This window comes from Eptesicus fuscus, chromosome 9 (assembly GCF_027574615.1).
Source record: "Eptesicus fuscus isolate TK198812 chromosome 9, DD_ASM_mEF_20220401, whole genome shotgun sequence".
NCBI classification, from domain to species: Eukaryota; Metazoa; Chordata; class Mammalia; order Chiroptera; family Vespertilionidae; genus Eptesicus; species Eptesicus fuscus.
Genome location: NC_072481.1, coordinates 28,157,057 through 28,178,589, shown reverse-complemented (window position 1 = coordinate 28,178,589; position 21,533 = coordinate 28,157,057). Strand labels below are relative to the sequence as shown.

Below are 21,533 nucleotides of genomic sequence, written 5' to 3'. Positions count from 1 at the left end.
AATGGTTTTTGTGAAGATGAAAGGATTACAGTGTAATGAGAAACAGTAGGTAAGAGTAAGCTGATGATAATTCATAAACATTTATTGAAAACCGGAGTGCTTACAAATGTCTGGGGGACGGGGAGTCAGCGCTCAGGGACCTGGGACAAAGCAGAATAGGGCTTCCCGGGAGGGTCTTAAAGCAGGGTGAGAACTGCCAGCCTTTGCTAGTCGGGTCTGCTGTCAGGATACATGCTGAGAGGGCTGTCAGGAGGCAAGGCAGATGGGACCTCAGAGTTTGGACCTAGAGGTGGAGACGTCCTTGGTGAGAGCTGTGTCTCTGCAGTGGTGGGGGTGGAAGCCAGCTGACCTCAAGCTGAATCACAAGGTGAGGATCTGTGGTCGGCGCGTGTGGACTGTTCCCAGGGAGCGTGCCTGTGAAGGGAGAATAAAGACAGGCTGGAAGCTCGGCCAGTGTGGCCATGAGGGTAAAGTGGGTGTCTGGACGGCCAGTGGGAAGGATCCTGTACACAGCCAGGAAAAAATGGAGCTACAGAGAAGAACGCTGGCATAAATGATATAACGGGTCCTTAGAACAGGGAGGGCAGGGGCTGGCCTTTGATCTCCAGAGGGACACTTCTTCCATTTGACAGCAGGGTGCTGAGAGAGAAGCTTGAGAAGGGTGGCCGTGTTTGTAAGACCACTGTGGGGAGCGGAAGAGACTGCTTACCAGGGCGGCCAAAGACTGTCAGGCAGCAGAGCAGGCCATGTGGGAGACATGACTCTGCAGTGGCTCCAGCTCATGCACGGGTGTGAGTTTTCTCCAGCAGGCTTAGTCCTCCAGGTGTAGGGACAAGGATTCTGAAAGAAGTAACTCCAGTCCAGAAATTCCGCCCCAGATTAACCGTGCTTCCTAGAGGATTCATCTGTAGGAAACCACTTCTGTTCCTAAAGTGAGGAGAAAGGTGCTGGGCTTTGGGGTAGAGACAGGACTCAGGCCACTCCAGGGGGAGCAGCCATGGCCGGACAAATTGCTGCCAGACAAACAGCTGGCCAAGGACGGTTAGTTCCCAGGAGCCTCCCGGCATGCGGAGACAGCAGTAGTCTGGTGGGTAGACCACTCTGGCTTCCCTGTGATGAGGTGGCCAAGTCCTTGTCAGGTTGTACGCTGAACATGGAGGGGCCCAGAAGAACCCTGGTAGAGAACCCTGGAGAGGGGCTAGGGAAGCAGTCGGTCCGTGTTGCGGCATAGCCCGTGAGACTAAGACAACACATGGGTGAGGGCTGCTGGAGCTGTGTCGGTGGAGTATATGCAAGAGGCTGGGGTAGGAGGCACAACAGTCCCTGGGCCCTTGATACAAAGATCTGGTCTGAGGACAGTGCTTCTGAATGCCTCACGTCATTCTGGAGCCTTCAGCTTCCTGAGTTAAAGCAAGGTGGCTCACCTCTAACCAGAGGAATCAACGTCTGAGAGCAGGGCCCGGCCTGGCCCAGGGCTGAGGGAGTCCTGGGGGTGCTGTTGGAAGTTATTGGTAAGTCAGGTACTACCATCCACCCTACCTCTGACCTGGCACTCCCTCTGGGAGAAGGAGGGCATGGCTGATACCAAAACTGGGAGTGGGGGAGGAAGTAAGGAATGGACAGTTATTGAGCAACATGGCGCGCCACGAACTTTGCATGCTTATCTCTTTTCATCTGTGAGGTAGAGGTATTATTAGCCCTGTTTTTTATTCATTCATTAAACAAATATTTATTGAGTGCTTGCCAGGTGCTGCTCTGTGTGCTGGAAATACAGCTGTGAGCAAAACAGACAAACATCCCTGCCTTTGTGGAGCTCATAATTGAGAAGCCAGCCAAACCCAGATATATAAATAAATTAGATAGTACATGAGACTGTAGGGAGTGCTGGAGAAAACTAAAGCAGGAATGGAGAATAGAAAGTTGGGGAGGGTAACTGGGAAAGGTGACATTTAAGTAAAAACCTAAAGAAAGTTAGGGAGGGAGCATGCTGATATGTGGGGGTGGGGGCGGGAGGAGAAGAGCCTTCCAGGCAGAAGAAACAGCCAATGCAAAAGCTCTGAGGTAGGATCCACAAACAGAAAAGAAGCCTATGTTGCTACAAAATAGTAAGAAATGAAATCAGAAAGTTAAGAGAAGTCTAAAGCACACGGACATTGTAGGTCATTATAAGGATGGAAGATTTTGAGCAGAGGAGTAACAGGTGTTCAAGGATCACTCTGGCTGCTTTGATGAGAATAGACTGTTGTGAGGCAGGGACTCCAATAGGAGGCTTTTGTAATAATCCCTGACAGAGATGACAGTGACTTGGACCACAGTGGAAGTAGTAGAGGTGGTGAGATATTGTCATGTCCAGGATATATTCTGAAGGTAGAGCTGACGGGTTTGCTGACATCTCAGAAGTGGATATAAGAGAAAGAGAAGAATGTAGGCTCACTTCAAGAATTTAGCCTGAGCATCTGGAGGAATAAGGTGCCACTTACCAAGAAGGAGAAATGACTGCAAGAAGAACAGGTTTTAGGGGGAGTATTAGGAACTCAAGTTTAAACGTGCAAAGTTTAAACTTAGACATCCACATGGAGATACTGATAGAGAAGGCAGAGGACTGTGGGAGTCTGGCATTCAGCAGAGAGGTCTAGTCTATGAAGTGAGTGAGTGTAGATGGAGAAGAGTAGCAAGGACTGAGCCCTAGGGCAGTGGTGCAGGAGAGGAGAAAACAGCAAAGGAGGAATGCCCAGTGTGATAGTAGGAAAATGTGGTATTCTGGAAACCAAATTAAAGAAGTATTTCAAGAGGAGTAATAATGTAATATGTTGCTGGTAGGTAGGGTGATCATATAAGTTATTGTCCAAACTCGACACTTTTGAGAGTAAAAGTGGGCATTATTAAAAATTGCTTCAGGATAAAACACATAAACCAACATCGTCCCAGGCAAATCAGAGTGTTGTATGGTTGCTTTACTGATAAGTCAATAAGAATTGGCCATTGGGGAATAATCCTCGGCCATAAAAAAGAGTGAAATCTTACCTTTTGCAGTAGCATGGATGAACCTAGAAGGTTTTATACTAAGTGAAATAAGTCAGTCAGAGAAAGACAAATACCATATGATTTCACTTAAATGTGAAATCTAAAGAACAAACAAGATGAACAAACAAAACAGACTCATAGATACAGAGAACAGACTGGTTGTTGCCAGAGGGAAGGGGTGTTGGGGGACTGGGTGAAGAAGTTGAAGGAATTGAGAAGAACAGATTGATAGTTATAGAATAGTCATGGGGATATAAAGTACAGCATAGGAAATATAGTCAATAATCCTACCTAATAATAGACAAATATGCAAATTGACCACACCTCCGACACACCCACAAGCCACGCCCACCATCCAGTCAGAGCAAGCATGCAAATTAACCCAAACCAAGATGGCTACAGCCACAGAGAGCAAGGTTTCCTAGGTAACAGAGGAAGCCAAGCTTTCAGCCTGCCCTTGCCAGGCCTAAGCCTCCACTCAAGCTACAAAGTTTCAATTATAGAAGGTAAACAAATTCAAACAAATGGGGCAGAATGGAGCTTGAGAGAGCAGGCCAGGGTTGCCGCTGGCAACAGGGGAAGCAAAGCTTTCTGCACACCCTGGCCGGGCCCACCTGCTTAAGTCAACAAAGTTTCAATTATAACCCCAACAGAAATAGCTGCCGGCCTAGAGGGAGCCCCAGGCTTGGCTCCTCTCCAGGCTACAAAGTTTCCATTGTAGAAGGAAAATAAATTCCAGATATCAGGACCTCCGCTTGGGTTGCCAGGGGGCGTGGCCGGCCTGCAAACCACCACAGGCCCCTCGCTCAGGCCGCCCCATGCCCCAAGGGAACCCCCACCTGATCCGGGACACCCTTCAGGGCAAACCAGCTGGCCCCCACCCCTGTATCAGGCCTCTATCCTATCTAATAAAAGAGTAATATGCAGATTGATCATCACTGCAACACACAATATAGCTGCCCCCATGTGGTCAAAGATCCTGTCCCCATGTGGACACAAGATGGCCACCACAAGATGGCCAGTAGGAGAGGGCAGTTGGGAGGCACCCAGCCTGCAAGGGAGGGCAGTTGAGAAGGACCAGACCTGCAAGGGAGGGCAGTTGGAGGTGATCAACCCTGCAGGAGAGGGCAGTTGGGGGTGACCAGGCCGGCAGAGGAGGTAAGTTGGGGGCAAACTGGCTGGCAGCAGAGTGGTTAGGAGGTGATCAGGCTGGCAGGCAGAAGCAGGTTAGGGGCAATCAGGAAGGCAGGCAGGCAAGCAGTTGGGAGCCAGCAGTCCTGGATTGTGAGAGGGATGTCCGACTGCCCGTTTAGGCCCGATCCCAGTGGGATCGGGCCTAAACGGGCAGTCGGACATCCCTTGAGGAGTCCCATATTGGAGAGGGTACAGGCTGGGCTGAGGGACAACCCCCCTCCATGCATGAATTTCGTGCACCGGGCCTCTAGTATTGTAATAACTATTATGGTACCAGGTGCATACTGGAAATATCAGGGGAACACTTTGTAAAGTGTATGATTGTCTAACCACTATGCTGTACACCTGAAACTAATACAAAATAATAGTGAATGTAAACTGTAATTGAAGAAAAAGTATTTCTTGTTTTTCAGATAATCCAGTTAAGGGCAGTTAAAAGTACAGTGTCTATGCTATAGTCTTCCCAAACCAGCAACATGTTGTAGGTGGGAAAATCATTTTGAGAGAGACACCACAGTAAATTTTCCCAGCAGCGAATACATACAATGCAGGGGGGAAAGTGAGACAGTAAGTAAGGAAGGAGCTAAGGGGGCCCGCATGTGCTGTCCCTTTTTGGAGATACCCAAAAGTCTAACAAAGCACATCACGATGAGTTGGCTCTCCTTTTCCGAGCACATAACTACCCCATTGGATGCTCTTGCTTTCTGTTGCTATTGTGCTTTCCTCTGTTTCTGTATTTCCTTCTGTTAATTGCTCTAAGTTATTATACTAGACGTAAGATTGGTTTTAAAGCTTTCTCTGGCATGTTCATAAAAAGAATGAGATGGGGGTACCATGAGAAGCTGTTAACAGTGTTTGATCAGGACTCTCTCATCTTGTCCCTTCCATGATGTTTGTCATTTTATGCAAAGAACCTGTTAATCTGATAATGTTTTAAAAGATATTTTAAAGAAATAAGTTTCATTTCAGGATGAGGATGGTTGGATCCAACTGGATCATCCTCACTGTAGGGTTTGAATATAGAGAATATTTCATTAAAAAAAAAAAAAGAATTGACCATTGGATTTAGCAACATGAAAATCTTTGGTGACCTTAAATGATTAATTTAGGAGTCAGAATGGATTTGTGAGAAATGGGAGAGGAACAGTCAGCAATGGCAAGTGTGCATAACTCTTTCAAGGCGTGTTTCAGTAAAGACAAAGAATTGGGTGGTGGCTGAATCAAGGTGGCAGGTGTTTAGGTTATCATTGTACTGTTCTTCCAACTTTTCTGTGTGTCTGAATTTTTTTCATAATATAGAGTAGGAAAAGTGAAAAATTTAAAGCTTTAATGAAAGGGAGTGTTTAATATGAGAAAAATAACACATTTGCATGCTAATGGGAAGAGATAAGGTCCTGGGAGCAAACGTTCACCTTAGTTACAAATATGAGCAGTTTAAATAGAAAGGAAAGTAGAGAATGTAGTCACAATGCAGGCAAGTGGTGGTGTGGAGCGTGTGGAAGTTCTGTTCTGATGGTTTCAGTTATGTCAGTGCAGTGGTAAGCGAAGTCATCTATTGAGATAAGAAGGAGGAAGGAGGTGTTGGAAATGTGAAGAAAAAGGAGAAAGTATGAATAGTTTTCTAAGAGAATGGGAGAATAACTGGGCTGGTAGCATATGGTACAATTTCCAGGTAGCATAAGGGCCTCACTCACTTGAAATTTTTAAAAAATATATTTTATTGATTTTCCACAGAGAGGAAGGGAGAGGGATAGAGAGTTACAAACATCGATGAGAGAGAAACATTGATCAGCTGCCTCCTGCACACACCCCACTGGGGATGTGCCCACAACCAAGGCACATGCCCCCAACCAGAATTGAACCTAGGACCCTTGAGTCCGCAGGCCGACGCCCTATCCACTGAGCCGAACCAGTTAGGGCACTTGAAATATTTTTAATGTCTTTTATTGATTTCTGAGAGGAAGGGAAAGGGAGATATAGATAGAAATATCAATTATAAGAGAATCTGCTACCTCCTGCACACCTCACACACACACCCCACACTGGGGATCAAACCTGCAACCCAGGCATGTGCCCTGATTGGGAATTGAACCATTGACCTTCCAGTTCATAGGTCGATGCTCAACCACTAAGCCACACCTGCTGGGCTCAATTTAATTTTTTAAAGAAAATTTTTTTCTGGCTTTATTGAGATTTTTTAAAACTAAGGCATACTTGCTATGTAAAATTATATTAGTTTCAGGTGTACAACATGATTCAATACTTGTATACATTGTGAAATTATCACAGTAAGTCTAGTTAACATTCATCACCATATAGTTATAGAATTCTTTATAGAGTTTTTTTCTTATGCTAAGAACTGTAACGGGAAGTTTGCACCTTTTGATTCCCTTCACTCATGCAGCTCACCCCCACTTCTGCCTCTGGCAACCACCAGTCTATTCTCTGTATCTGTGAGTTTGGGGTTTTGTTTGTTTGTTATTAAGATTACACATACAAGTGAGATCATATGGTACTTGTCTTACTGTCTGACTTATTTCACTTAGCATATTGCCCTCAAGGTCTATCCACGTTGTCACAAATGGCAGGATTTAATTCTTTTGTATGGCTGAATAGGATTCCAGTGTGTGTGTGTGTGTGTGTGTGTGTGTGTGAGTGTGTGTGTGTGTGTGTGTGTGTGTGTGTGTGTGTGAGACATTTTCTTTATTCATTCACTCATCAATGGACACTTAGATTGTTTTCATATCTTTCACTTGAATCTAAGGTGAGATGAAGGAGCACTTGTTTTTTTCTAGCCAGCTGCATTTTTCTGTGCAGGTATATGCCCAGAGTAGGTAGGAAGTTGAATTTAACCAGAGTTGTGTTTTAACCAAGTGAGAGAGGAACAAACAAGTTGAGGATGAATGCAAGGAAGTGATTATAATGATTGATTTGGAATTTAAGGTGGGTAATAATTGCAATAAGAATATAAGGAGGTGAAGGACACTGAAAAGATGAGGGACTGTTGAAGTTTAGCTGCAGGAGCAGGTGAGCTATCAATATATGGATAGGTGAAGGCAGTCAGAGTGGGAGATTGAGATTTGAGAAGGTTTTTGTTATTAGTAATGACCCAGTCTAGAATATAATCCTATATAATAAAGAGCTAATATGCAAATGGTCATCGCACCCTCACACCAGAGCCGAGGGACCTGAGACTGCATCACCCACCCCGGCGCCGGGCCAGGGGACCTGAGGCTGCATCACCCACCGTGGGACTTGACGGGGGACCTGAGGCTGTGCCCCCTGCCCTGCAGAGCTTGACGGGGGTGGGGCCAGCTGGGTCTGGGTCTCATGCAATTTTGAGGTGCACACGGGTGGGCGGGGACTTGACTCTGGGTCCCACGGCGCACCCCAGACTCTGACAGGAGGGAGATTTTCATATACATTTTACTAATTTTCTTTCATCTCTGACACTTCTATTATAGAGAAAGGGCAAATAGCAGTATTAAAATGTTTCCTCTAATTCCCTTTTAATGTGCACAAATTTCATGCACCGGGCCACTAGTTTAGGAATAAATAGCTGAGGTAGGATAGAGAATAAGATCACTGACGAGGGGAGGGTTGGAGGGGGAGTGGAGAGGCGGGGGCGTGGTAAAGGCAAATCTGCTTGGAGTTACCAGTTTCTAGGTATAGAAGGAACCTCATCTCTCCTATTTCCTGCTTTTTGAGAAAGGAATACACTAAAAATATTGAGACTGGTGATCATTGCTTCCAAATTTCTCTTCTTCACTTTTTTTTCACTTGAGCCTGTACTGAGGGGAGAGGGACCTGCCAAGGAAGGTGGTGCTGGACTTTGCCAAACACAGGGATCTATATCCACAGGCTGGCAGAGATCAGAAAGGCAGCTAAGGGCATAGAGCAGAGCCTGGGGACAAAAGCCAGTTAAGCATCAGAATTGAGAGTCTTGGCTGTCAGGTGTGAGTGATTAGGTCATAGAAGCCCTCATAAGGTACTGAGGGCAGGAAAGGCTAGGGATTTGAGCCTAAGTCAATAATAACAATATGGTGCTTATGAAGATCTTCCAAGGAAGGAACAAGATGGGATGGCGCTTGTTTGTTTCCAGAATCCTTCACTACTAGACATAGGCATTGTCAAGGGAAGATGCCTAGAATGACCTATAGCAAGTCTCTGGTCCTCTTCTTGGTGGTTAGTTGGAAGGCCCCGGGATGTTGAGTATGGCAGGGAGCTCAAAGTGGATGGCGTGAAAGAGGAAATTGAATGCCACAGCTCAGTGGTTTAAGGCTGTGGCAGGTCCCTGTCCCATGTGCAGGGCCCATTGTTGTGGCTGTTTATTCATTTGTCCATTGATTATCTGTAATATGCTACATGCAATTATGAGTATTAGGAATGTGATCATAAAGATAAGACACAGTGATAAGACCATCTCAGAGTGACTCTTAGCTTGTCATGAGTTCAGATATAGGACCTTTTGGGTTGGCAGGGGCCAGGACATCTGTGTAGAGGAGAGAAATGGCCCAAGTATCTCCTAAGGATACTTGTGAAGTAGCAGCATCTGAGTTTGTCCAGGGGCTGAATTTTTACTGTAGGACAATTCTTCCTATGCATCTTAAAAATAGGATTGAGCCAGTAGGGTTAATCCATCTACCACGAGCTTGACCCATTCTATTTGGCAGTTCACCTGGTATTTGGGGAGACAGAATTCTGCTCCTGCAGCCTCACCCCAAATTTCCAAAGTCAAGAAAAATCTGGAGCCCCTGAATTAAAGACGGTAGCTGGAGTATTTCCTGTAGGAACAGAGTGCACAGCTAGGGAAATTCCAAGGCCAGTCTTCAGTAATGCATTGCTCACTGGGGTGGTGAAGAGATGTGTGATGTAATCCACCTACGTGGTTCAAGGGCTTCAGACTTCCCTGGGCAACGCAGTAGGCACACCCGTCACACTTCCCTACGGAGAGAAGCAGTTAGGCCACACTAGGGCCCCAGAGGTAGTGAACAGCCAGATGGTTTGTCCCCTAGCCTGTGACTTGGATACTCTTTGTTGGAAAAAAATAAATAAAAAGGAGAAAGAATAGGTTTAGGGGAAGATAATGGACTTCTTTTAAAAAAATGTTTTGAGCTAACATGCCAGTAAGACACTGGGCAAGATGGTCCAGATGCAGTTGTGTATGTAATTCTTGGATTCAGAATATAGGCCTGAGTTTGATAGGAAGACTTAGCAGCCACCAGCTGGTCATATGCATCTGAATGTTTAGAACTTGAACCCTTCTGAAACAGTCATATTTTTCAGTCTTTTTTTTTTCCCCAGTCCTTCCTGGGACTGTACACAGTGGTGGGATACAGAGCAGATGGTGGTCAGCAACGACTGCCCTTGTGCCCTTCACCAGGGCTGTCTTCCTCAACCCCCTCCTCTGAAGGCAGGTGGTCTTATCTGACAGGTCAGTTTCTGCTCATTCACTGACTTTTTGTCTCATTCCTAAGCAGAGGAAAAATATGGCCTTCCCCTTTCTCTGGAAATTCTATTTACCTATGGGGCTCAGAAAATAATATAACTGTATTAGTTACCTGTAGCTCTGTAACAAATTATTCTCTCACAGTTCTGGAAGGCAGAAGTCAAAATCGGCATCCCCGGATTGAAATCAAGGTCAGCAGGACCATGCTCCCTCTGGATGCTTTGGGAGGTTATCTATTCCTTGCCCCTTTCAGCTTCTAGTGGCTGCTGGCATTCCTTGGCTTGTGGCTGCATCACTCTAGCTAGTCTCTGCTACTATGGCTACGTTGCCTTTCCTTCTGTATGTGGTAAAATCTCCCTCTGCCTCTCTCTCTCCTAAGGACACTTGTGAATGCATTTAGGGTCCACTTGGATAATCCAGGGTAATCTCCTCATCTCAAAATCCTATCTTTATGAAGCTTATGTTCTAACAAGTAAACACAGACAGTAAACAACTAATTAGTAAATTATCTGGTAAATTAGAGTAAGATAATAGATGGAAAGAAAGAGTATGGCAAGGTGATTGGAGCAGGTTGCAATGTCATAGAGGATGATCAGAGTTCAACTCATGGGAAAGGTGAAGTCTCAGTAAAGACTAGAAGGAGGTGAGTGAGTCAGCCAAATGAATATCTGGAAGAAGAATATTTCAGTACAGACTGCGTGGCTCATCAGTGGTTGAGCGTCGACCTATGAACCAGAAGGTCAAGGTTCGATTCCCAGTCAGAGCACATGCATGGATTGTGAGCTCGATCCCCGGTGGGAGTCATGCAGGAGGCAGCCGATCAATGATTCTCTCTCATCATTGATGTCTCCATCTCTCTCTCCCTCTCCCTTCCTCTCTGAAATGAATAAAAATATATTTTTTAAGAAAAGAATATTCCAAGTTCGTTTAACAGTTCAAGTAAAGACCCAAAGGCACAGAGGAGTGTGACTGATAAAGTGAGCAGGGGGAGAGTAGTAGGAGATGAAATTAAAGAAGAAACGGGGAGTGGGCTGTCAGGTTCATGGATGGCTTTATAGGCCATTGTAAGGACTTCACGCTTTACTCTGATTGAGACAGGAAGGCATTGCACATGTGGAAAGATTGATCTTTCATAGAAAAATGGGCAGTTTCTCAGTTTTATCAAGAGGGAAGGAGGAGGAAGTAGAGTAGATGTAGGTAGTTTGCGGACTGGGTATAAGATAGACTCTAACTCACTTAGCACGTATTTGTTCAGCACAGTTCTAGGTCCTGAGGAATATGGCAGTGAACAAATTAGGCAGGTCCTATTCACATAGAGCTTACATGCTCCATGTTATTATAAACCTAGTACACACAGAGGGACTAAGCAAACGAACAAGGTCATGTTAAATAGTGCTAAATGTTGATGAAGAAAATGAGTGATAGTGACAGGAGGAGGAACCCCACATTCAACACAGGAGCTAGAGAGGACCACTCAGAGGAGGTGACATTTGAACAGAGATCTGAATGAAAACAAAGAGCCAGCCTTGGAGGGATCCAGAGGTGTTCTGGGAAGGTCTAGGTGCAGAAAAAAAGTTTGTAGTATTCAGGGACTGGACCGAAGTCCAGTATACTGTGGCAGAGTGAGTACAGGGGAGGACCTGAAATGAGGTGAGAGGTAGGCGAGGATTAGGCCATGTAACCTGTTGTTTGGTTTTATTCAGAGGGCAGTGAGAAGGTTTTAAGCAGAGGAATGGCACAATATGGTTGATGATTTAGGAGTACCATTCTGACCTTTCTAGATAATGGGTTGAGGGGCAAGAGTAGAAGCTGGTCACTGATTATTGCAATAGTTAAGAAGTTATTATTTGGGCCCTGCCAGGTAGCTCAGTTGGTTAGAGCATCATCCTGATACACCAAGGTTGCAGGTTCGATCCCCTAAGAATCAACCAATGAATCTATAAATAAATGGAACAACAAATCAATCTCTTTTCACCCCCCTCAAATAAATTTTTTTAAATTAAGAGAAAAAAAAAAGAGGTGATGAATTGGATCTGGGTGGTAGCAGTGAAAATAGAGATAAGTATATGGATTTAAAATATAATTAGAGATTAACAGGATTTGCTGATGAATTGGGTGAAAGGCAGCCAAGAAAAAGAGATGAGTCAAGGATGACTCCAGTTGGTTTATTTGTGAAATAGGTGTTCCTCTTTGTAGAATGTGATGATCCTGGGCTAATGGCTAAAAAGGAAAAGAATGACTCCTGGGTTTTGCTTGATCAACTACATTAGCCCAGCCTTGCCTTCCTCGCCATCAAAGCCAGAACCTCCACCCCTACACATGGTCCTATGCACCATTTGGTATTCTTACCATTTCTTCGAGTCTCCATCGCACTCCTGTCCTTATAACTAATCTCGTATAGCAATGCCCAACAGTACAACCTATCCAGCCACCGTTTTTGCTTCTGGGCTGCTGGACTGTTAACAGAGACATATAAACATATGCACTGATCCCTCTAAGGCTTCATAGTCTCCAGCCTCTGCCAGGTACTCAGCATTGCTCAGCAATCCTGGTCCCTGGTTGACTTAGCATGGTGACTGTTGCAAACCTTTACCACTCATAAATTACTGCAGTCCACTCTTTCACACCCCCAATCCCTAACCCCAGAGATTTCCCAGAGAAAAGAGGCAATCTGGTGAGCATCCTCTCGGGTTCCTCCTCTCTCCAAACACACCTGTCAGAGTTAGCCATCTTCACATCCTCCCTCTTTTTTCCAGGGAAAAGGCATCCTGCCCTCCGTGTCCCTCCACTTACATTCTGACTCTGTCACCTTCCGCTCCTTGGAGCCTCGCTCTGCTGTTACCTCTGTCTCTTGCACCCCTCCCCCTTCTCTGCTTGTCTTCATCACACCGGAGTGCAAACACGCTCAATTCTCCCTTCTCCCACTCCAATCTCCAGCTACCATTCCATTTCCAGCCTTTCCTCCACCACCAAGTTTCTTTAGAAATTGTCTGATCTCTCTTGAACACTTACTTTCTCACTTCTCTTTCTCCTCAACCCCCTTCACTCTGGTTCTGTCGCCTCTCCACCCCTGATAGTATGCTCCCTAAGGGGCCGTGACTTCCTTGTATTCCCAAACGCAATGCGATAAATAAAAATATGGATGTAAATTGTGTTGATCCATGAGAATATTGTGAGGGTGAAGGAAGATAATGTGCATAGAGTACTTAGAACAGTGTCTAGGACATAGTAAGAGCTCAATACCTGTAAATTACTGTTGTTATTGTTACTGTGGCATACATCATATATTTCACAATTGCCTCTGTCTGTATTTGGCTGCCTTGACCATAATCTGTGAAGGCAGGGACTCAGAGCTGTTTGTTGTCATATTTTCAAAGACTAGCACAGTGCCAGGGATAAGCTGAGCTTACCACATATTAGAGAGATGAATGGTGGGCACTGGAGACAGATGGAACCATGTCCCTGGGCTTTGGGTTCTGCGGCCTCTGTCGAGAGTCCAGCTACCATCTAGGCTCTCAGTGGGGGAGGGGCACTCGCCTCTCATAGCATCTTCTCAGCTCATAGTTCTCTCTTCCACCTCCCTTCCCTCCCCTTACTAGGAAGTTTGGGCCCCTTTCCTTCCTCCTCTGTTCACACTGGGTACAGGCTGTCAGCAGTCAGTGGGAGCCCTGTCAGTGGGAGCCGAGGCACTGCCCCCTCGAGGGCCTCTGTCTCAGCCTCTCCATTCCTCCTTCAGCACAGGCCTCCCTGCCTGTCATACATGTCATGCATGTGGCTCCAGCCTGTCTGGACACAGATGGGGCCACAGTCCCTAAGCAGGCAGTGGGGCAGCAGCTGCCAGTATTTCTGACCTGGAAGGGGTTTGCTATGAAACAGTAGAGACATCATTGGAAGCCTGGCCCTTTGGAGCAGGGAATTCAAAGTGTCGTGAAGAGCCACACGAAGGCAGCCCCCGACCCCCGGACCTCCACAGGGGAGCAGAAATTTGACCACACTATGGAGCCTGCTCCTCCCTCTCCCAGCCAACTGGCATTTACTGAGCACCTGCTGTGTGCTTGGCTGTGTGCTAGGGGTGGAAGCAGATGGGTATATCAGTGTGTGGCAAGTACTGTGAGGACAGAGTGCATGAAGAAGAGTGGAGACCTGAGGAGGGCTTAGTCAGCCCCGTGTGACCCAGGAAGACTCCTACCTATAGCCGTAGAGAGACTGGAGTCGTTTGAAGAATGGGCAGAAACTCAGCGTGTGGACGAGAAGGCAGGAGAATTCCAGGCAAAGTGAACAGCGAGTGTAAAGGCATAGGAGTGTTAAGAAGCTGGCAGAGCCTAGAATCTCTAGTCGTTGGATATGGCTAGAGCTTAGGGAAAGGGGGGAGGGAAGAGGGGGCGTCTGAGGAGGGAGAGGTGCCACACCACACGTGCCGGACTGGGAGGTGAAACGTGGTCCTCTAGTAGCAGGTGCAGCTGGTAGAAACCCTTACAAAACTGTTAAGTTCAGAGCTAAACTACCTGTCTCTAGGACTCGGAGTCTTCCTCCCCATATCTTGGCTCTGCTTCTCTCCAGGTTTGACTGTTCTGTAGACAGTTTCTCTGTGTACTCACAGAAGACAGCTTCAGCAGTTTCAGGCCCAGGTTTGGCAAATTTTCTCCGTAAAGGTCCAGATAGTAGGTATTTCCAGCTTTGCCGGTCACAGCTACTCAGTTCTGCTGTTGTAGCATTAAATGAAGCAGCCATAGGTAAAATGAATGAGTGTGGCTGTGCTTTAATAAAACTTGATTTATAAAAACAGGCAGCTGGCCTATGGACTGTGGTTTGCACAAGCCCTGTTCCAGGCTTACATGATCTGTACAGCTCGCTATCTCAGAAAAATAGAGAGACTCCCACATCCCCCATTGCCCAAATAGTAAATCTCGGAGAAGAATTTGATTTGTTCCACTTGGGTCAGGTGTCCATTGTTGAGCCAATTGCTATGGTTCCGAGGGCCGAAGTATCTCGATTGGCTAGCCTGGGACATGCGGCCATCCCAGTAGTAGTGGTGGGGTCCGCTCAACTGGGACCATATGGAATGAAAAGTGGGATGCACTTACAGAGAAGGAGAAAGAAATGCAGATATTCACTGCAGTGTGTCAACAAGAAAGAGCATGAACTGAGTGCCCCAAGTTGCCAGCCTTGATCCAGCTTGAAATTGGTCCTGACACAGTCTCAGGGCACCACGCCAACCCCGACAGCGCTGATGCACGCCCTGCCCTGGCGTTTCCCTCTGTGCAGAGTTTGCTCTTCCGCTGCTTGATTTACACCCAGTCAGAACGCACTTGCCCACTCGCTCCTTCACACTTTGCTCCACCTGCCTGGGTGGGACTAGGGGGAAGATTCACCCGGAGGGGGTGCCTGGCAGAGGCTCCTCTGCCCTGGGCGGGTGCTGCTTCACTCTGTCCAGCCTCAGCAGTCTCATTCCTTGTCCTGATGAGAAAGTTCTCTTCTCTCTTGTGCCTTCGCCCACACTACCCTTGTCCTTGAATACCCTTCCCAGCATTATCCACAGGCTCACATTTACCCGTCTTTCAAGGCTCAGGTCTGTCTTGTCATGTCCTTCAAGATTTTCCTATACCCCTGAGTTTGTGTAAGACCTTTATATCCCTACCTATTCCAGAACACAGGATGTGCAGCCGTTTTATGATTACTTGTTTACCTGTGCCTACCATTAGCTCCTTAAGGGAAGGCCCACGGCTGATTTACCTTTAGGTCCCCAGCCAGCACTCAGCACAGGACCTGGCACTGGGTAAGCAAGTCGTTTTGGACGGGGCAGGAGCTTCGTGCTCATGCTTGGAATGGTACTTGTGGGTGATGCCTGCAGTTTGTCTCCTCTATCTCTGGGCTGCTTCCCCCAGACATATGCCCACCTGCCCTTCAGATCTACCATCCTTTCTCCTCAGGCGCCTGCTGTCCCATGGGATTCATTGAGGTGGTCAGCAGGGGGAGTGGCAGCAAGGCGTTAAACTTGACAAAGCATTTACAGAGTGCTCACTTTGCTTGAACATGTACCAAGGTCTTACTGTGCAGGGCTATTTATGGTGGGGCTGCCGTAGCAAGATCCCAAATAAGACCAAGGTAGATTCCAGAAACCTCCGACCCTCTGTTTTGTCCACCTGCCACTTCCCAGAGCCGGTTCTAAGAAGATGGATCTGTGAGGCTTGGCTTTTACCCCATTGAATGACAGTCTCACTTTTGGAGGGACCAAGGCCTATGGCTGAATCTGATAGGCTAATTGCTGTGGCCCTGTTCTCAGGACCCACTGCTGGGCTCTGCCTTCCCTTTGTCTCTTGGGCGTCTTGGGCTGCTCACACTTGCTAGGCACAGTGGCTAGAGGGCTAGAGGCTATGCAGGCTCTGAGCCCCCTCACGGGGGCTGAATAAAACATGGTGGAAACACTAGAGGAAGAGCACGGTGGCTAGAGGGCTGGCCACTCAAGCGAACAGGCGCAGATGGAGAGCTGAGGCTGTGTTACCCTAACACAGCAGACCCACATCTGGAGGCACCTTTTTCAGTTGGGTTGGTGGGATGAAGACCTTACTGTGAGGCTGCTGGTGCCCACATGCAACTAGTCCCCAACCTCTAATAAGACCCAGTCAGCTTTCCTGCTGCTCTCTCGGTGCAAGCTGATGTCCTGGGCCTTAGGGAATGGTTTAGGTCGATGAGCTAGAGCTGGAGACAGTACCTTCTACACAGCACCTCAGCCTTACCATTGGAGCTAGAAGACCCTTTTGCCCTTTCTGACTGGTCAGAGTCTGTAGGTACTATGGGCAGGTCAGCCTCTTGGGTCCTGAGGACCCAGCCTGGCTGTGAGAGGCACGGGGCTAGACCCACCCACAGCACATGCCTTTCTAAAGCTCCAAGTCCCCAAACTACTATTCTCTAGGATCTAAGGGGGAAAGACAGGCAGGTCCCAGTGCAACTTCCGTCTTCTCCTTCCCCTGTTCCTTCTCACGCACTCACACACGCCCTCCTGAAACCTAATCCTGGGGCTGCCTCTCGTGCTGGTGCTCTCCGCAGGGCTGGCGGGCTGAGGCCTGCCTACTGGAGCCTGCCCCACCCTGCCCTGTTACCCCCTAGGCCAGGGCAAGCAGGTCAGGCATCCCACACCCCGCTAGTCTGACCAGTCATTCTGCACCTCAGGGGCCACCTCCGCCCTCACCAGGCTCCCAAACTGGCACCCTAGTCTGGACAGAAGCCCCTGGATTCTATTCCAGGTGCAGCGTGAGGCTCTGCCCAGGCCACCTGCAGAATTAACACAAACATACACACATACACCACCTCTACCATCACCCCACCCCATTTCCTGTTGTTTACTGCCAGGCTCAGCTTCCAAGGCTCTGCAGGCTCTGAGCCACCTCATGGGGGCTGAACAAATTGTAGTGGAAACACTAGAGGGAGAGTACAAGTCTGTCTGTGGGAGTCAGGCAAGACTGTCCAGAGGAAGTAGCATTTGGACTTAAAGAAGGGATTTTCCAGGCAGAAAGACAGGGAAAGGTGTATCCTTGTACATTTGATTTTTGGAGGGTTGATTTGTGACGGATTACCAGCAACTTATGGTTATTTGGCCTATTGTGAATTAGGAGAAAGTTGTGTCCATTTGCATAGCAGTGTTCTTACGATATTATAAAGTGGAAAAAATTAGTCTACAGAGCTGTTTAAAAAACAGTATGGGAAAAGGAAAATCAGTACAGATACATACCAAAAAGTTAATTGTCTCTGTGTTGTAGGATTATGGATATGTTTCACTGAATTTGTGTGTGCATGCACCTATCTGTATATTTCTCCAAAATTAACGTATAAGTGACATCAAAAAATGAGGGTATTTTAGCCCTGTCTGGTGTGGCTCGGTTGGTTAGGCGTCAGTCATCCTGTGCACCGAAAGGTTCGATTCCAGGTCATGGCACATGCCCTGGTTGCCTGCTTGATCCCCCAGTAGGGGGCGTGCAGGAGGCAGCCAATGGATGTTTCTTTCCCTCTCCCTCTCTCTCTCAAAATCAATTTAAAAATCTTTTTTTTTTAAAGGTGTTATTTTTTTAAGTGAAAATTAACATCATGAACTTTCTTATCAGCTGAAAAAGAGGGAAGGGAGAGGAAAAGGGAAAAAATTGGCTAGATCGTAAGAGATTTCATTAGCACATGACATCCAGTACATATTGGAAGCAGATAAAATCCTGTCCAAGCCTGACTGAGAAACTTGGTAAAACTTTTGTCAGCTCGGCTCCAACACAGAAGGAGAGGTTCTTGCTGTAGGCTTTTCTAGAGACCTTGTTTCCTTTGCTCTTACACATGGACTACGGCCAGGATCCTCAGTGCCTCTAGTGTAGCCTCAGCTCTATCCATTCATTCAGGTTTTATATGCTAGGTATGAGAAACACGCGTGACCCTTGACACCGAAGCGAAGTGTGCTAACTCAGAAGTGCAAAGGAAAGCTGCGGTGCGGGGGTGGGCAATGGGGAAGGAGCAGGAGTGAAAGTTTTCTGCCTCTTTCAAGTTCACTTCAAAATCTCTTAACATTAGAGGTCCAAGTGATTACTGACGTAATTTCTCCTGGGCGTGGAGATCATACCGGTGTTAGTGATGGTGGGAACGGGCAACGTAAACTTGAGTTAGAGAACATTGGAGGGTAAGTTCTAGCTCCTGAGCTGACAGGGCCTCCTCTCCAGTCTTCAGTTTTCCAGTGGCTGATTCCGTTGAACTGGAAACGAGGAGACAGAGTCACCAAGGCCTAGGCCTCCACACATTCACTCTTGGCCGGGGAGGCCCTCAGCCTGCCCCACAGCAAGACTTGGCACATAGTAGACGCCCAGGCGCTGGCCACCTTCCAAGGTGCTGGGTGCCCTGAAAAAGGTCTCGTAGGCAGGGTGCTGGGTTCCATGTGAAGCCGCTGTCCACGCATCTCTGAAGAACTTGTTCCTCCTGTACCTTTGCACTCTTCCCTCGCTCCCTTCCGTGTCCTGTGACCGTCCTGTCCTCCCCAGCCCTGCACCCTGCCCTGCCCACTCTCCGCTTTCCCAGGAAAAGTGAAATTTGCCTTTTCCCTTCCCCTCAACTCAGCATCACTTCACCCTTCCTCCTTTCTCTTTTCCCTCCCATCTTTCCTCCAGGCCAAATCACCCCTCTCCTTAAGCTCCATAACAGTCCCTCACCTCCCGAGGAGCTCTGCGTTCCTGCTGTCCTTCTCTCTGCCAGCAAATGTGCTCAGGCTCCTGCTTGTCTGCAGCCTCCCCTCGGCCCTGCCTCCCAGCCTCCAGATACAGCAGTTTTTCTCTTCTCTTCCAAATCTCTGTCTCCGGTGGCTGTTCACCAGCTTTGCCCTCTCATCATGAGTTCCCCTTCCTCCTCACCCTGGGTGGCCCACCTCTCAGGATTCTCTCCAGGATTCTGTCTCCCGGCATTGGCTGTTCTGGGTTGTTTTCCTGCTGCATGGGACCGTGTCTCGTCTCTTGTGTTCCCATGTTGCAGGCACGGTGTGGGCAGCAGTGACTGTTTGATGGGTGGCATGCCTGGATAACCTGCCAGGGAGCTTCCAGCTCAGAAATACTGATCCCTGATGCGGGGTCTGGGCTCTCCACTCCTGTAGCTGGCCGCATAGGACTGGCCGGACCCGCTCCTTTAGACTCAGGCTCTGCTGAATACAATCTGTCAGACCCACACAGCAGCGACCCAGTGAGCAGGCGGGGATCGGAAGGGTATGCTGAGGTGTGAACAGGGCTTCCAGCAGAGCCATTGGCAAGACGCGTGTACAGAAGAGCCAACCAGCGCTCCAGCCTATTGCATTTGGGAATCCTCAGCAGCCCTGTTGTATTCCAGGTTCTCCAAGCCAGCACCCATGTTCCTGGATGACTCTTTCCGCAAGTGGGCTAGGATCCGAGAATTTGTGCCGCCTTTTGGGATCAAAGGCCAAGGTATGTTGAGAACCCTGACCCACTCTACGTCTTCCAGACTATCTCCCTACATTTCAGGCAGGGCTGTGTCCTCAGAAGTGCCCATGCTGGGGGTCCACCCCCTCCCCTGCTCTCAACAATGCCTCACATTCTCTTCCTCTTTCCATTCCTGCCTTTTTTCTTACTTCTTTAATGGAGTATTTCCTCAGAGCCCAGCACTTTGTCAGGGCTAGGTATACAACAGTGGAGTCGACAGATATGGTCCCTATCTTCAGAAAGCTTCAGGCTAGTGGAGATAAGACATTCAGAGTGCAGGACAGTAAAGGGTCTGATGAGGGAAGAACATGGTGCTGTGAAAAGGTGGTACCAGAGATACTGGTGCTAGAGAACTAGGTATAAGATGGAAAATGCCAGAGAAAATAGAAGCCATCCCCCACGAATGCCCTCAGGCTCCTCCATCATCCCCTCCTGATGTTTTTCACCTAGTCCCCTGTGCAGCCCTTTCCTAGCCTGTCCAAAGCCAGTCTTTCCCCCTATATTCTCAGAACTATCTGCCTCCATTGCCTGAGGGTCCGCACTCATGTGGTCCTCTCCTGACTTAGACTTTCCCATCCTGATAGTTTAACAGTTGTGTTTCTTTGTCTGTTTCGTGGCATGATAGAGTATGAGCTTTAGGGTCAGATACAGAAGGATCAGATCCCACTACTGCCTTTTTACTAGCTATGACCTTGAACAAGTTACTTAACCTGCCTGTGCTTTAGTTTCTTCATCAGTTAAATGGAGAGAATAATACCATTGTATTGGGATGTGGTCAGAATTAAATAAGATAACTGTTAAATGGGAGTTATCATGTGGCCAGGGGACCCAAGAATACCTCAACCCTCTACTGAGCCAGCCCAGCCCTTCCTGGGCAAGTTCCCGGCCTGACTTCAGCACCTCCCAAAGCCAAATGAGACTGCCAAGGAAGGGCTGGGGAAGCACCTGCATGCCGGTGCTGGGGACTGGCTCCAGGCAGAGCTGAGTGTGTCTGCCTGTTCTCCTGCGCCCTCTCCTTTTTTCAGGGAGAAAGGAAAGCCAGCAGCCCAGCCCTCCGGTGCCCAGATCTCCCTCTCCCCACCTCCACCTCCACCCTACCTCCGGAAGACATTTCATGGGAACTTAAGTGATCCTCTAACATTAGCCTCCCTCTTCTCTCCACAGATAATCTAATCAAAGCCATCTTGTCAGTCACCAAAGAGTACCGCCTGACCCCTGCCTTGGACAGGTGAGCTACTCACTGCCCTGCCCCTCAGCTGTCTTGTGCAGAGATGTTGAGGCCCAGCTGGCCTTTCCTGGACATGAGCAGATTCTCCAACGTATCCATATGTGCACACATAGTACACATGCTGGGATGGGTGAGCAGAGAAGTGGGGCCATCTAACTGGCTTGCACCCGTGGGCTGTAAGCACTTGGCAAGACATCTCAGTCCTCACACAGCAGAGGTCTGAGGGTGAAAACTGAAGACACTGGGCTGGAATGTGCCTGACATTGGGACTGCAGAGCTAGGTGGTGGGTACAGCTAAAAGGGCCAAGGCTTACACTCAGGAGGCAGTAATACCTCCGAAGCTATCAGAACCCGGATAGGAGGACCCCCAGGGTCAGGAGCTGGAGAGAAAAGTGAGTAGGGTTCCCTCGTGGCTTTATGGGAACAGGGGGGCTTCTGGATTGAATATAAGCCCAGCCCTAAGTCCTGGAGCCTCCAGTCCATATCTCTGTTCTTGCTTTTCTGGCATAGCCCTCAAGCTCAGCCCACTTCCCTCTCCTGAAAGCTGCCTAAACCCCACCAACTCTTGGGTAATCTTTAACCCAGAGTGCCATCTTACCGGAGCCTCCTTTCTCACCTACACGGAGCTAGTGTCCAAGCCCTTTCCACACCCATGTTTTCCTGGAGAAGTGTCAGGGACTAGGGATGT

At 48.0% G+C, this 21,533-nt stretch overlaps 1 protein-coding gene across 2 annotated transcripts in view; it reads left to right on the top strand.

Annotated features, from left to right (window-relative positions):
• The window catches only part of ST3GAL3 (ST3 beta-galactoside alpha-2,3-sialyltransferase 3), a 162,274-nt gene that overhangs the window by 117,547 nt on the left and 23,194 nt on the right, over positions 1 to 21,533 (top strand). For both annotated transcript variants that reach the window (XM_008151241.3, XM_008151240.3), the window contains 2 exons: positions 19,508 to 19,602; positions 20,782 to 20,845. In XM_008151241.3, coding sequence (XP_008149463.2) covers positions 19,508 to 19,602; positions 20,782 to 20,845 — 159 coding nt within the window. The remainder of the gene's footprint in view (positions 1 to 19,507; positions 19,603 to 20,781; positions 20,846 to 21,533) is intronic.